General features: G+C 37.5%; 1 protein-coding gene across 3 annotated transcripts in view; it reads left to right on the top strand.

Annotated features, from left to right (window-relative positions):
• The first annotated feature begins 7,628 nt into the window (after positions 1 to 7,628).
• bys (Bystin) overlaps positions 7,629 to 17,753 on the top strand; it is a 52,562-nt gene continuing 42,437 nt past the window's right edge. Inside the window, exons 1-4 of one of the 3 annotated variants that reach the window (XM_070085407.1) lie at positions 7,654 to 7,787; positions 10,835 to 10,930; positions 12,450 to 12,627; positions 14,315 to 14,451. In XM_070085407.1, the coding sequence (XP_069941508.1) occupies positions 12,484 to 12,627; positions 14,315 to 14,451 (281 nt within the window). In that variant the 5' untranslated portion in view covers positions 7,654 to 7,787; positions 10,835 to 10,930; positions 12,450 to 12,483. Of the gene's footprint in view, positions 7,901 to 10,834; positions 10,931 to 12,449; positions 12,628 to 14,314; positions 14,452 to 17,753 lie in introns of all 3 variants that reach the window. The other 2 variants (XM_053776846.2, XM_053776847.2) reach the window with 2 other exon arrangements.

Raw genomic sequence — 17,753 nt, 5'->3', positions numbered from 1 at the left:
CAATTTTGTAAACGTGATTTAACTTCAGTTGTTTCACTCTATCTTCAACATCCGGCATATCCAGTTATTGCAGTTCATCCTGGCCTACATGCTCTCTTTGACCGAGGTCCAGGAGGAATCTTACCATTTTGTTAAGGTAGAGTACCATGAAGAGCAAGACATAAGGTCCTGCGACCCTCAGTAGGTAGACACTTCCTGGCACTTGTCTGGCATTAGCTTTCTTTACTATACTGTTCCCTATCAGTTCTCCTGACATGCTTGGGTCAAAGGGGATTCCCAGATATTTTACTGAAGTGATGGGTTACCCATTACACTGGACATTAAAATTATTTACCCTTTTCATTTTATTTTTCGTGACAGTATGGCTTTCGTTATCCCGAGGTGTAATGAAAATTTGCTGTCTACTAACTGTTTGCTGCAGGACTTTAGTTCTAATGATAGTACATCTTGTGGATCTAATAAGTTGTGGGTGTTAAAGGTATTCGATGCAACCGGCATCGAATACCTTTAACACCCAGAACTTATTAGATGCAACAGTTGTATAGTATGAATTAAAACTATTTGCCACTGTTGTTGTTTCATGGCATACCTCGTAATCGATGTTTAGCACTATATTAAATCTACGGGTTTATGGCTATACCCCCAACTCTTTTAGTTGTCAGAGCTTTCTGGGGTTATTCTTGAATTCTTCGATTTTTGAGTAATAGTGCCTTGCCTTTGCTCGTTTTATAAGCCTCTACACTCTGGTCCTTACTGTTTGGAATTCATTTAACGCTGCAATATCCCTGTTTGTTTGCCTTAAATCTTTTTAGCAACTGATCCCTGAATTTGATATCTAATATCTCAACAGTAATCCAGGGTTCAGTTCTCCGTTTAATTCTAACCTCTTGAAATGGTGCAGTATTATCAAGGATGCAGTGAACATGGTTTCGAAATTTTCCCAAGCATCATTTACGTCAGGGCGACTCGTTATCATAGTCCAGTCACAATTGTGTAGCCTATTTTCCAGTGTTTCTTTACTGTAGCTTCTAGTTGACCTCATTTTTATTGTCCTGTGTAGGCCTATCCGTCCCCTAATGATATAGTAGTGTCAGATAGGCCTGTGTACTTTATACATTTACTTGTACAAATAAAGATTATTATTATTATTATTATTATTATTATTATTATTATTATTATTATTATTAATGTTAATGAACAAATATACACTACACTAGAGAAAAATGAAGTCCCACTGGGGATCTTCATTGATTTACGTAAAGCTTTTGATACAGTTGACCATGACTTGCTCCACATAAAATTGTCGCACTATGGTGTAAGAGGGCACTCCCTCAACTACCTAAAGTCATACCTCAGCAACAGAAGCCAAAATGTGTACACAAATGAAGCAAACTCTTCCGCACAGCCAATTACAGTTGGCGTCTCACAGGGAAGTGTCCTTGGCCCTCTTCTCTTTCTCGTTTACATAAATGACCTACTAAATGCATCGCAACTACTCAAACCCACACTATTTGCAGATGACACTACATACGTCTTCTCTCACCCGAGCCCAGTCATGCTAGCCAATACTGTGAATACCGAATTACAGAAAATATCTACCTGGATGAGGACTAACAAACTTACTGTGGAAAATACTGTATATATTTTCCAGAAATTCAGTATTTATATGTATATAGATGGCCATACTGTATTTAATAACATTTATGTCATAGAAAATGAGAAACTGAGCCTGGGGAGAAGGGTCAGTCGCCATTTTGTTTGAATTGAATAACACGTTGTGAATAATGGGAAGGAATTTTCGTGCTCTAGAGGTTAAAATTGGGCTGACACCTCTCAAATAGGAGGCGAAACTGTTGGATGTGCATTCCTGCATAACTTGAGATATCAGGCGACTGGACAAGACAGCTCCAGGAACCTCAGATAAGTCTTAATGTAGTAACCTGGCCAGTGTTATTTTCATAGATAGACAGTGAGGTTTTCTGAGTATGATACACATTAATCTCCAGTCAAATTGGTGAGTGATATTCAGATATATTCTTCTGTTGTATAAATGTATATATATATATATGTATATATATATATATATATATATATATATATATATATATATATATATATATATGTATATATATATATTTTTATTTTTATTATTATCACACTGGCAGATTCCCACCAAGGCAGGGTGGCCCGAAAAAGAAAAACTTTCACCATCATTCACTCCATCACTGTCTTGCCAGAAGGGTGCTTTACACTACAGTTTTTAAACTGCAACATTAACACCCCTCCTTCAGAGTGCAGGCACTGTACTTCCCATCTCCAGGACTCAAGTCCAGCCTGCCGGTTTCCCTGAACCCCTTCATAAATGTTACTTTGCTTACACTCCAACAGCACGTCAGGTATTAAAAACCATTTGTCTCCATTCACTCCTATCAAACACGCTCACGCATGCCTGATGGAAGTCCAAGCCCCTCGCACACAAAACCTCCTTTACCCCCTCCCTCCAACCTTTCCTAGGCCGACCCCTACCCCGCCTTCCTTCCACTACAGACTGATACACTCTTGAAGTCACTCTGTTTCGCTCCATTCTCTCTACATGTCCGAACCACCTCAACAACCCTTCCTCAGCCCTCTGGACAACAGTTTTGGTAATCCCTCATCTCCTCCTAACTTCCAAACTATGAATTCTCTGCATTATATTCACACCACACATTGCCCTCAGACATGACATCTCCACTGCCTCCAGCCTTCTCCTCGCTTCAACATTCATCACCCATGCTTCACACCCATATAAGAGCGTTGGTAAAACTATACTCTCATACATTCCCCTCTTTGCCTCCAAGGACAAAGTTCTTTGTCTCCACAGACTCCTAAGTGCACCACTCACCCTTTTCCCCTCATCAATTCTATGATTCACCTCATCTTTCATAGACCCATCCGCTGACACGTCCATTCCCAAATATCTGAATACATTCACTTCCTCCATACTCTCTCCCTCCAATCTGATATCCAATCTTCCATCACCTAATCTTTTTGTTATCCTCATAACCTTACTCTTTCCTGTATTCACTTTTAATTTTCTTCTTTTGCACACCCTACCAAATTCATCCACCAATCTCTGCAACTTCTCTTCAGAATCTCCCAAGAGCACAGTGTCATCAGCAAAGAGCAACTGTGACAACTCCCACTTTATGTGTGATTCTTTATCTTTTAACTCCACGCCTCTTGCCAAGACCCTCGCATTTACTTCTCTTAGAACCCCATCTATAAATATATTAAACAACCATGGTGACATCACACATCCTTGTCTAAGGCCTACTTTTACTGGGAAATAATTTCCCTCTTTCCTACATACTCTAACTTGAGCCTCACTATCCTCGTAAAAACTCTTCACTGCTTTCAGTAACCTACCTCCTACACCATACACCTGCAACATCTGCCACATTGCTCCCCTATCTACCCTGTCATACACCTTTTCCAAATCCATAAATGCCACAAATACCTCTTTAGCCTTATCTAAATACTGTTCACTTATATGTTTCACTCTAAACACCTGGTCCACACACCCCCTACCTTTCCTAAAGCCTCTTTGTTCATCTGCTATCCTATTCTCCATCTTACTCTTAATTCTTTCAATAATAACTCTACCATACACTTTACCAGGTATACTCAACAGACTTATCCCTTTATAATTTTTGCAATCTCTTTTGTCCCCTTTGCCTTAATACAAAGGAACTATGCATGCTCTCTGCCAATCCCTAGGTACCTTACCCTCTTCCATACATTTATTAAATAATTACACCAACCGCTCCAAAACTATATCCCCACCTGCTTTTAACATTTCTATCTTTATCCCATCAATCCCGGCTGCCTTACCCCCTTTCATTCTACCTACTGCCTCACGAACTTCCCCCACACTCACAACTGGCTCTTCCTCACTCCTACAAGATGTTATTCCTCCTTGCCCTATACACGAAATCACAGCTTCCTTATCTTCATCAACATTTAACAATTCCTCAAAAGATTCCCTCCATCTTCCCAATACCTCTAGCTCTCCATTTAATAACTCTCCTCTCCTATTTTTAACTCACAAATCCATTTGTTCTCTAGGCTTCCTTAACTTGTTAATCTCACTCCAAAACTTTTTCTTATTTTCAACAAAATTTGTTGATAACATCTCACCCACTCTCTCATTTGCTCTCTTTTTACATTGCTTCACCACTCTCTTAACCTCTGTCTTTTTCTTCATATACTCTTCCCTCCTTGTATCACTTCTACTTTGTAAAAACTTCTCATATGCTAACTTTTTCTCCCTTACTACTCTCTTTGCGTCTACACTGCAAACTGAATTGTTTGCAATCCTAATGGCGCTAAAGCTAACCTATGACACTGAGCTTGACTCTATCATCATTACTGATTCTATGTCATCATTGAAGGCTCTTGGCTCATATAATGACTCCAACAACATGCTCATTGGGGAAGCCAGGTACAGATACTCAAAAATTAGGGACAAAGGAATTAATGTACAATTGCTATGGATCCCATCACACATTGGATTACTCCTTCATGATAAACTTACGCTTAACACTGACAAAACCTACTATATTATGTTTGGTAGCAGAGCAGGAGATGCACAAATTAACATTAAGATTGACAACACTCTAATTACCAGAAATAATGGGGAAAAATTCCTAGGCTTATACCTTGACAACAACCTGAATTTCAGCACCCATATCCAGCATATAGCCAAGAAAGTATCCAAAACGGTTGGGATCCTCTCCAAGATACGATACTACGTGCCGCAAAATGCCCTTCTCACGCTATACCACTCACTTATTTATCCATACCTCACCTATGCTATTTGTGCTTGGGGATCAACTGCAGCAACACACCTAAAGCCAATAATAACCCAACAAAAAGCTGCAGTAAGAATAATCACTAAATCCCATCCCTGGCAACACCCCCCCCCACTTCATAGATCTAAACTTACTCCCAGTTCAGTACATCCACACTTACTACTGTGCAATCTATATCTACAGGGCCTTAAACTCTAATATCAACCTTGACCTAAAACGCTTCCTTGATAGTTGTGACAGAACCCACAGGCATAACACCAGACACAAACATCTCTACGACATTCCCCGTGTCCGACTAAACCTTTACAAAAATTCAATGTATGTCAAAGGCCCTAAAATCTGGAATACCCTACCTGAGAACTCTAGAACTGCAGACACATTCATCACCTTCAAAACTACCATTAGAAAACATCTTATCTCCCTGATACACCCTGTCAACTAACTACACGAATACCACCTGGTGGTTCACACTTACACTCACTGACTCATTTGACCATAAACAGAAATATTAATCTCAGTCTTAAAATAATGAATCCTGTGATACTCTAATACTGAAACTATGTACTGTGCCAAAACAAAAGCATTCACATTGCTAAACTCACAAACTAGTATTTAGTCACTTAGCCATAATACCAACTTACCTCATAATTTGTAATATTTTACAATTAAGAATAAAACTAAGTATGCCCGAAATGCCTAGCCATGCTAAGCGTTCTAGTGGTACACTCTGTAATCACAATTTTACTACATGTAAACCAAACAATAACCAAATTTCTGTAAACTCAGCATTGTAATCCTTATAGAGAATAAACTTTGAATTTGAATTTGAATTTGAATAAAGTTGATATGTTAGCCAAGAAGAGTATCCAGAAGGAGAACGTAGAATATAACTTTGGTATAACTGTGTCTAGCATTAGGAATAATATTAGGAGAGAAGTAAATAATGAAGATGATTGTTATAGGAATGCAGTTAGAAGCCTGAGTAGATCTATAACCCACTATGATAACATGAACGTAGATAAGTATGTTTATGGAGCAACTTGCAATGTGAACAGACTGACTGATGTTGTAGTGGCCAGGCTTAGGCTTGGTTACAAGTACTTCTGGCAGTTTGGGAGACACACAGATGATCAAACTAAATGTAAATTATGTTATCAGGCATATGGTCACTCTCTTGAACACTATGTGCTTAATTGTCCACTTATTGAGGAATACAGAGACAGACAGTATAATAACCTATGTGACATGTCAAGATATCTTATTAATGAAAATAAGATACCAGATATACTAAGCAAATTTCCTAAATTTGCTTGTAACAGATAAGTGAACTATAGATATGTAGATATAAATCCATATGTATTCCTGTTAACCCTTTGGGGCCTAGTTCCTAGGCCTTTTGTGTATCCACATGCTCTCGCGCTACCGTCCACAGGATGGATATGGGGTGCACAATAAACTAGCCACTTCGGTGGCAAAAATCTAAAAAAAAAAAAAATCTTTACATCATCATTCCACCAATCGCTCCTCTTCCCTCCCACACCCACTTTCCTGTAACCACAAACTTCTGCTGAACACTCTAACACTACATTTTTAAACCTACCCCATACCTCTTCGACCCCATTGCCTATGGTTTCATTAGCCCATCTATCCTCCAATAGCTGCTTATATCTTACTCTAACTGCCTCCTCTTTTAGTTTATAAACCTTCACCTCTCTCTTCCCTGATGCTTCTATTCTCCTTGTATCCCATCTACCTTTTACTCTCAGTGTAGCTACAACTAGAAAGTGATCTGATATATCTGTGGCCCCTCTATAAACATGTACATCCTGAAGTCTACTCAACAGTCTTTTATCTACTAATACATAATCCAACAAACTACTGTCATTTCGCCCTACATCATATCTTGTATACTTATTTATCCTCTTTTTCTTAAAATATGTATTACCTATAACTAAACCCCTTTCTATACAAAGTTCAATCAAAGGGCTCCCATTATCATTTACACTTGGCACCCCAAACTTACCTACCACACCCTCACTACAAGTTTCTCCTACTTTAGCATTCAGATCCCCTACTACAATTACTCTCTCACTTGGTTCAAAGGCTCCTATACATTCACTTAACATCTCCCAAAATCTCTCTCTCTCTCCTCGACATTCCTCTCTTCTCCAGGTGCATACTCGCTTATTATGACCCACTTTTCGCATCCAACCTTTACTTTAATCCACATAATTCTTGAATTTACACATTCATATTCTCTTTTCTCCTTCCACAACTGATCCTTCAACATTACTGCTACCCCTTCCTTTGCTCTAACTCTCTCAGATACTCCAGATTTAATCCCATTTATTTCCCCCCACCGAAACTCCCCTACCCCCTTCAGTTATCTGTTTACAATAATGTTTACCACTGAATATATCATTGTTTAGTTAATCTTAAGTTAATTTTAAGCCTGCCCATAATGCTCTGCATACAAGGGGCTTTGGCATGTTACACTTAACCACTGTATTTTTTTGTACTTCAATGTATCATGTTCAAATTAATAAATAAATAAATAAATGAAAGTAGCTAATGCAATTTTTGGCTTGCGCTTCCCCGGCGCAATTTATTTCATTTGTTTACATTTATATTTCAGTATTATATAATGTATATTTTTTATATTATACTTCTAATGATGTTATAATACTAGTATTACTATGATATAAATTTAGTATTTTTATTTTTTAGTTTGTGTTATTTTACTTAATAAATACGATTTACAGAGTTTTAATAAGAGTATACTATTCTGTAGGATAGATATTTAAGTCAGAGGCTGCACATGGAGCATTCATCAGTTCTTAAGACAACTTCAAGGAGTTCAAGCTTATTACACGTCCCATACTCCCAGTAGCAAGCTGCGTGGCTCGGGAGAAGGAAGAGGAAGGACTTTTAAATGTAAAAGGATGTAGACTTTTCAAAAGAAGTTGAATAGAAAACTGACGTGCATAGCCTTTAGTCCCATGAGTCTGTCATCCAGCTCTCCCCTCAAGGAAGGTTTCTTGATGCTGGTGAGGGGCTCTTGATCTAGGGAACTGGATCTGTGCTCCAGTTCCCTAAATACCTTCCATCCCCCCCACAGGCGCTGTATAATCCTACGGGTTTAGCGCTTCCCCCTTAATTATAATAATGTCATCCAGCTCTGAGCCATCTCATTTTACATAAGTTCATACATACATACCAATACATACCTCCAGTATGTATTGGGACGGAGCATTACATTAATGCAGCTTGACTATATTTTGACACACTTCATTTAGGACAGTAAAAGTGTCGTGATAGTTGTATTACTTTTAGGTCAGCTTTATATAATGGTATTGCGGTACATATAATTAATATTTATTCATATTTGTATTATAGTGTATGTTATATATAGTCATTACTAATATTAAAAAGTGATATGTTATGATGGCTTAACATAAGATATCAGATTTGTGTGTTTTGATAGTGTAACGTGGTAATATACCAACAGTACGTAAGAGAAAAAACATGGGTTATTGTATTTTAATTGTGAAGATGTTTCCTGCACCAGTGAGAACCCTTTTGGTGACCGAAACGTCTTCGTATGTAAAGTATTGATGTACTGAAGTTTGTAAACGTTTTCCTCTTTTCAGAGCATTTGTAGCATTTTTTTCCATTGTCTCCTTTAAAAGTTTGTCCCCATGATTTTCCTGTTGGGTAATTGATTGGAGTGATAAACATTTTAGATTTTTAACCTGCTTTAGGTGAGGCTAATTATGAAGTGTATGCAAATAAGTTATTTAGGCTTTGTGTACATAACATTATTTCTTTGCAGTGTTCTTGAGGGCACTTGCTATGGGCAGATTAAAAGTATGTAATGGATTTAACTTAGGGTAACCCAATAAAGTCAGTTGTTAAGGTCCACTGTTCCTGTTTGAGAATTTTTTTTTTTTTTTTAATTCCTGTTACTGCCCAGAGTTAAGTAACCAATGCATTATAAGCTGTGTTGGCCTAATAACCTCCAACACCACCATAGGTTATCATTTTTGTACACAATTTTACAATTACTAAATTAAATAGGCTATATGTACTTGTATAACAGTGACAATTGAAGAGTTAAAAATTTATGATGCACATTGCTATCAAAATCATGTACAGTAGAACCTCGGTTTTTGTTTGCCCTGGTTTCCGTTGAATTCGGTTTCCAACAACTTTTTTCATCAAAATATTGTCCCAGTTTTTGTTCATCACCTTGGTTTTCTTCCGCCATATGGAAAGAAAATTCCGAGAAACACGATAAAATTCAAGAAAGAACTCGTAGCAAAGTATGAAAGTGGAATGAATTGCAAAGTTTTGTGGTAAAGGGTGGTAGTGATGGCGGTAGAGGGCGGCAGTGGTTGTGATGGTGGTAGTGATTGTGGTAGAGGGCGGTAGCGATGGTGGTAGAGATAACCTCTTCCCCCTCTCCCCTCCTCACCTTCTTCCATACTCCAACAAGATTCTTCAATAAAGGTAAAAGCGATTTTAAATGTTCATTTATCCATTTCATTAGTGCTTTATATTTATTTCTCATTGTTTTCTGTATGTAAAACTATAGTTATTCTCTATAAAATATATTTTTTGTTAATATTTTTGAGTGTCTAGAACAGATTAATTGGATTTATATTATTTCTTATGGGAAATATTGCTTCAGTTTTCGCCAAATTCAGTTTTCGTCAGACTCTCTGGAACGAATTAAAGACGAAAACCAAGGTTCCACTGTACACTAGTAAATTTTATTTCATTTTGAACTTTGTTTTCCATCATATTTAGATAGCTACACACATATGCTATTTTTATGTTCTTCAAATAATAGTACTTTACAGTACGTATAGTTAATGTAAATCGTAAAACCAATTAAAATTACTAGGCATAGCTGTGAGTATAGATCACAATAGGGCAATTCCATTATTTCAGACATACAGTACAGGCACTTGGAAACTAGTAACATTATTAGAATAGTATGTATATTACTCAACATATTTATTTTCCCAGTGTTTTTAGATTTTGCCACCGAAGTGGCTAGTTTATTGTGCACCCCATATCCATCCTGTAGACGGTAGCGCGAGAGCATATGGATACACAAAAGGCCTAGGAACTAGGCCCCAAAGGGTTAACAGGAATACATATGGATTTATATCTACATATCTATAGTTCACTTATCTGTTACAAGCAAATTTAGGAAATTTGCTTAGTATATCTGGTATCTTATTTTCATTAATAAGATATCTTGACATGTCACATAGGTTATTATACTGTCTGTCTCTGTATTCCTCAATAAGTGGACAATTAAGCACATAGTGTTCAAGAGAGTGACCATATGCCTGATCACATAATTTACATTTAGTTTGATCATCATCTGTGTGTCTCCCAAACTGCCAGAAGTACTTGTAACCAAGCCTAAGCCTGGCCACTACAACATCAGTCAGTCTGTTCACATTGCAAGTTGCTCCATAAACATACTTATCTACGTTCATGTTATCATAGTGGGTTATAGATCTACTCAGGCTTCTAACTGCATTCCTATAACAATCATTTTCATTATTTACTTCTCTCCTAATATTATTCCTAATGCTAGACACAGTTATACCAAAGTTATATTCTACATTCTCCTTCTCGATACTCTTCTTGGCTAACGTATCAACTTTATCATGAAGGAGTAATCCAATGTGTGATGGGATCCATAGCAATTGTACATTAATTCCTTTGTCCCTAATTTTTGAGTATCTATACCTGGCTTCCCCAATGAGCATGTTGTTGGAGTCATTATATGAGTCAAGAGCCTTCAGTGATGACATAGAATCAGTAATGATGATAGAGTCAAGCTCAGTGTCATAGGTTAGCTTTAGCGCCATTAGGATTGCAAACAATTCAGTTTGCAGTGTAGACGCCCAGTTGTTAATTCTTATGCCTAACTCAACAAATTTATTATCGTTCTTAACTAGGGAGGTGGCAACAAGAGCAGATGCAGCCCTGCCAGAAGACTCCTGTTTAGATCCATCAGTGTATATAACTTGTGATAACTTGTTACTACCAGCTAGGTGAGAAATTTCTTCTTGAGCAGTTGCTCTAACAAGAGATTTAAGGAAGGGATTACTAGCAATGAGCTTCTTGGGAGGGACTTGTAGGTATGTGATATTAAATGAACACATCTTCCATGGAGGGGTGAAATGCTCTTGTTGCCTACAGTGATACAGTTCATGTAGGTTATAAAACTTAATGCAATTGCACGTTTTCACAATCCATTTAGATCTGTGTGTATTTACCTCTAGACACTTGGTAAGATTCACTGTGACAGTGTCTGGTTCTTTTGTCAACATTCTAATACCGAGTACAGTGTTAATTTCAACAATCCTATCACTGATACTAGAAATACCAAGCTCCTTCCTCATGTTAAGAACTTTTGTAGATCTGGGACAGCCAAGAATAATCCTGAGAGCTTCATTTTGCATTAACTCCAAGGGTCGGAGAGAACTTTCTCTAGCTAATATCAACATGGGAGCAGCATAATCAATTAAGGACCTAACATAGGCTATGTACATCATTCTCACGATTCTCACATTTGCACCATAGTTGGGATTGTAGCCAGCAACAGCTTTGAGAGCATTTAGCCTAGCTTTACATTTCTTGTTTAGTTGTGGTATAGTGGATTTGTTAAAGGGTACATCTACACCAAGATATCTGTAAGTTTTAACGTAGCTAATGATTTCACCCTGCAAATAGATGGGTGGGGGATGTCGTTTGCTTGTTAATATCTTAGTTTTAGAGGAAGATATTATGAGGCCTAGTCGATTACAAATTGCTTGAACTTCATTAAGAATGGTATTCATCTTCTTATGCCCTGTTGTATGGATCATGATATCATCAGCATAGCTTATAGCTATATGTTTAGGTGAGGCAGGTAGAGCATTTAGGAGAGCATTAATCAGAATATTAAATAGCATAGGACTAAGAACTCCTCCCTGCGGTGTACCTAAAGACATTTCTTTAGAATCACTTCTGAAGCCTTGGTAAAGGACAGAGGATACTCTATTTGACAGGTATCCTATTATCCAGCAGAGTAAGCTACCACCAATATTCGTTTTGGCTAATTCATGTAGTATAACGGTTCTGTTCGCAATATCAAATGCAGATTTTAGATCAAGAAAAGTGGTAAAACTAGTAGAGGTGTGTGCAGTGAGAAAGGTGGAAATACAGTTCTGCACACTTCTACCTTTCATGAACCCATAGAGGTAGGGGGAAAGTTGATCTCTGATTCTGTAGTACAGTCTGTTAAGCATCATTCTTTCAAAAGTATTTTTTTTTCCCAGTGTGTGTCCAAAAATGTACTATAACTGCAGTTCATCTCTGATAAAACTCGTGAAATATGTTTTGTACTATGGTGTCAGACATATGATATAATGATTCCCCAGAAAGTGGGCAGGAAAATAGAGAGGAAAAATGTGATAATAAATGTACTGCACAATATTGCAAAAAAAAAAAAATGTGTGTGTGTTTGTTGGTTGATCTCCATTTTATTTTTAACCATTTCAGTACTGTAATGCAATAATTATATTTCAGTCTGGCACAATTAAGTTAGGAGTAAACCTTCAAGATGGGAAAAGTCAAGAAACTTAAAAGGATGGGTGGAAAAGTGTCATGTCCCGGTCCACTTGATGAACAAATGGCACGTGAGGAAGTTGCTCGACCAACTGGGCGTATAAAAATTCGTAAAGAGAGAAGGGATGGAGATGATGAGGTAGAGTACAATACAGTGTTTAATTCCAAATTTATATAACTTTTAAGTGGTCATAAATCAGTATTATCTCCTAGCCACATACTTTGTGTGTGTGTGTGTGTGTGCGTGTGCGTGTGCGTGTGCGTGTGCGTGTGCGTGTGCGTGTGCGTGTGCGTGTGCGTGTGTGTGTGTGTGTGTGTGTTGAAATCTCATATTGTTGCTTTGCTGGAGGGTAGGTTATGAATCTATAAAACCAGCTAGGTAATGCAGTTTAGTGATTATTTTGAATATACATGTACAGTATAATATTAATACAGCTAAATAAACCTATGTCATGCCTGAATAAGGGGCATATAACTGTTCGTTTTACAAGAATGTGCAAGTGCAAACTGTCCTGAAGCTGTCATATTTTAAGGGCTGTAATTATAGCAATCAGGCTCTTGACTGAATCTAGTAGAGAGACTACCATTTTCATATCAAAATCCCTTGGCAAAGAAAATGATTTACTCTTTCATATTAATTTCTGTTTGAAGTGAAGTGTAAAAGAGGAGAGATTTTGTACAGTTAGGGTATCTAGGTAAGTAAGTCTCATTTGAAAGGATTTCTTCATATGTATTGGACAAAAGTTTGTGAAAAGAATGAGACAACTGTTATATAACAAAGAAGAAATAAGCAAAATTTTAAGTAGCTGATGCACAAGTTTTCATTAGGAAAGAGCTAGATTATAGTATTTACTGTTAAGCTTCCTTTACTTTATTATAACATCTTGTATCCTTCTCTTACATTGCTATAACTTGAAGAGGTGCAGTATTTATTAAAACAGTGGCATTTAATCAACTTTCTCAGATTTATAAGATAGTGTGCAGATTTGCAGAAGACTTCCTGAAAATACTTCTGGGGACTATCATATATATGTATGTGTGTCTGTGTGCATATTTGTATGTGTTTGTGTGTTTGCTTTTGTGTTCACTATTTTTTTTTTTTAATTTTGTGCTTTGTTGCTGTAATTTGTCAGCTTAGATTAGTTATTTGCATTTTAAGAAAATATTTTATTCAGATTTTTAACCCCAGAGGATTAGGCACCCAGGATAACCCAAGCAAGGCAGTGTGGCATCGAGGGATTGTCTGTTTTATTTCCATTGGGGTCCTCAATCTTGTCCCCCAGGATGCAACCCACATCAGTCAACTAACACCCAGGTACCTACTTCCTTGCTAGGTGAGCGGACACAATAGGTGTAAGGAAAAACGCCCAGTGTTTCCACTCTTGCCGGGGATAGAACCACAGACACTGTGTGTATGATGCGAGAACATTGCCTACCAGGCCATAGGACACATTTTGACTTGAATGACGTGTTGATATTAGTATGCGAATGTGTGTGCATGTGTGTTTATTGTTTTATACAGAATATTTGTCTTAGATATTTAGTGTTATCTGTGCCAAAAACAGGAAAAAAGACTTACAGGTTTGCAACTTGCAGTGAAGTTTTATTCCTTACTTTTCAACCTAAGAGTTCCTTGACTAGAAAACAATACAGAAGATGGTTACTTGTCACAAGTGTTTGTACAGCAGCTATACATATAATTTGTTCCAAGTGCCTCATTTTTTTAGTGCTCTTGTCTGTAACTTAGAAACTCTGTAAGTTGGGGTTTTCTATATTTAATGAGGTCACTGAGGTATTAGCAGTAATTAAGTTGTTCCCAAATACAGTATGTTGAGGGACAACTTGGGAGGTCCATCCTTAAGCAGAGTGTTGCTCAACTTAAAGAGATGGAAGAGGAGATGGAAGATATGGAGGAAGAGGACTTTCCACTTCTGGGCACTCAACGTCCGAGAGTTACAGAAAGGTAATAATTGATTTATTCTGGACCTATACTATGTGTAAAATATTCAAAACTGTTGTGGGAGACAGCTGCTGTCTCCCACTGAGGCAGGGTGACCTGAAAAAGAAGAAACAAGTTTTTTCTTTTTACATTTACTAATTTATACAGGAGAAGGGGTTACTAGCCCCTTGCTCCTGAAAATAAAACACATTAACACATTATGAAAACAGAGTGTCAGGAAAATTTTTATTTATCCTGTAGCTATTGGGAACTAATAATAATTCATTAAATTGAGAGATAACCAGCTGCCCTTACTTTGATCATTTTCATATACTGTAACTTGGAGCTTATTATAATCTTGCATAAGGTAAATTTCACATAATTGGAAAATAAAACACAAAATAGAAAGAATGTGTATTTTGGCCTCATTCGGAAGATATAGTGCAAGTCCTGGTGACAATCTGATTGAGGAGTGCCTTCCAGTTCTAAGATGCTGGGAAGTGTATAATGTATCCAGTTAGGCAAAAAATAGTGTTAGTGATCATATATAGACAGGTGCCATTTCTATTATTGATTCATGGAACTTAAATGCAAATAGCACAGCCATAAGCTAATAACAGCAAGCAGAGCCAAAAGTTCTTGAAAATTGTCTGGAATCACTGTAATGGATGATCATAATGTCTTTAATTACAGTTGTCTTCCTGATTTTTTTTTTTTTTTGTACTCCATTGTATAATCAAACCCACAGGCTTTGATTATACAATGTTTTTACTCAAGGCCATTTAGTGAATAGCTTTGATTATATGTTTTCATTTTAGTACCCAGTGTCTATTTTGCTTGGCAAATTACCAGTACGTAACCATAGGATTTCATTTAAAATGTATTCATGCTTAAGAATGTCTTTTAAGCAGATTAGAGAATAAATAATGCAGACATTCCTAGCACTAAAAGAGCATTTTCTCTTCATTAGTCCCATCTCCAGGCCCCTCTTATATTACGCTTGCTTTCCATTTTGAATTTTTATTCACACAAAAAATAGAAGATTTACTGTCTTGCAGACTACTGCATTATTGTAAAAATGGGATAAATAATATCAACACGTTTGTGAAAGCTTATGAGACCCACGTGTGGCATGATTTGTTTACTCTTGAACATCGGCAGAAATTGAACATTTCCGCTACTTTGAGCTCAATTTCAAGGTACTTTTAGTCTGAAAACCATTCAAAATCGTCTTGACAGTGGCCGCAAAAGAAAAGGTCTATATATTTCCAACGCAAAAAAATCAATACACTAGATTTTGGTGTATACATTTCACTTGAATTTCCACCATAAGAAAAGTGGGCAGAGCTTGTGATGGCTTAGTGTACTGAAGCCCATCTTGCTCCAAAATTCCCCACCACCCCACGCTTCAGTGCTCTTCTAGAGCTCGATGAGGAAGAAGGATTGTTACGTTGTTACTCATTGCCCATTTTTTAACTTGACCACGAACTTTGCCATGCTATATCTCTGCTCCAAGTGGTCAAAATGGGTCAAACTAAACTTTCAGTTGTAGAGAAGACTCGTGCACTCACCCTATTCGAGCAAGGCATGTCTGTGATATCTGTAGCTGCAGACCTGAAGGTGACTAGGATGGCAATTTACAACCTCAAAGAAAGCAGCTGCCTCACTCCCACCTGGCACCGTACCACCTAGGAAGGTGGGGGCTGGGGCCTCCAAAAAGACTTCTCTTCGCACAGACAAGATCCTGAAGAGCGAAGCATTATCAGATCCTGCCATAACAGCCACAGACCTCAAGAAAAAGCATCCTGCACTTCTGAAAGATGTCGCAGTGCGAACCATTCAGTACCGACTGCAAAAGGACCTGAAAATGCCTGGTTGATGTGCTACCAAGAAGCCCATGCTAATTGAAGCCATGAAGAAGAAACAGGTTCAGTTCTGCAAGAAATACAAGGATTGGACCTCAGACTAGTGGCAGAAGGTGATGTTCAGCGATAAGAACACCTTCAGGCTTGTCAGGAGCGGTTCTAAGACTGTCCATCATCCCAGTGGTGTGTCTCATTATGACCTGCTTTATGCCATGAAGACAGTGAAGCACCCTGACAGTGTTATGGTCTGGGGTGCTTTTAGTGGTTATAAGGGCAGAGGTGAACTGCACTCTCTTCCTAAGAACATTATGATGAAGGGGAGTAATTATATCGAGGTGTTAAGGGGACCACATGTTGACATTTTGGAACATTCACGATTGTGATTTTTTATTCATGATGGTGCCCCTGCCCATAAGTCAAAAGGAGTGAAAAAGTTCCTTGAGGACAATAATATCAGTGTTTTGGAGTGGCCAGGCAATTCCACTGACCTAAATCCTATCAAGAATGCCTGGCATGTGATGTAAAAATGAGATTGCAAAAGCTTGACCCACCAACATCACAGACCTGAAGGAGGCACTGAAGAAGCTTTGCATCAACATGGATGCCTCCCTCTTCTCCACTCTCGCCACTTCGATGCCCAGGTGACTTCAGATGGTGATAAAGAACATTGGTAACATGACCAAGTACGTACTAGTTGGATGCTAAAGAGTGAAAATAAAATACATGTGCATACATTAAGTTGCAGTTTTTCAATTTATTGTCCAAAAATTGTTAATGTATGGATTTTTTTGTGGCCACTGTATTTCTGTAATATGTCTTCCATTCTATCAAATGAGACCAAGAAAACAAAAATACATCCATAAATACCATACGAAAATACACCGCAATGTCGGTGTTTTAAACCAAAAACATGGTCAAAGTTTTTTTTTTTCTCATTATGCACTGCATGCTGCAAGATTTTTTTTATACTGTGCACACTGAGCACATAGACCCATTATCTCACATGTAGACCTACCAGCTTTCTCCCACCAGATATGAAGGCGCTAGAATTTTTGCGTAGTATTACGGGACCAACACTGGCTCTCAAGCCGTAATATTATGGAATTGACAATGAAAGGGTTAATGTCCTCCTTTATGGAGTGGAGAATACTCATAACTGTAGACAGTAGATTAGATCTGGAGGAAGCTGGTTTTGTAAAGAAAATATTACTTGCAAAGTGGAGATAGTTTACATGCAATAATATAAATTGATTTTTCTTCTTGGTTGGAACTTTATCAATTAAATTTTTAATATTCAGAGAATGCTGTTTACTTTTTGAATATATTAATAACTAGTAGACTAATGTACATTACATCTACTTTATTATTCACAAAAAAGCATTACACCCATATGTACTTCAGCTATGGCATTTTTTTGCCATTGCTCATTGTAAAGTGCTTAAATATTTTTTCTCTCAGTTG

This window comes from Cherax quadricarinatus, chromosome 16, assembly GCF_038502225.1.
Source record: "Cherax quadricarinatus isolate ZL_2023a chromosome 16, ASM3850222v1, whole genome shotgun sequence".
Lineage (NCBI taxonomy): Eukaryota > Metazoa > Arthropoda > Malacostraca > Decapoda > Parastacidae > Cherax > Cherax quadricarinatus.
Note: the sequence above shows the minus strand (reverse complement) of the source record. Positions and strands in the feature narration are given on the sequence as shown.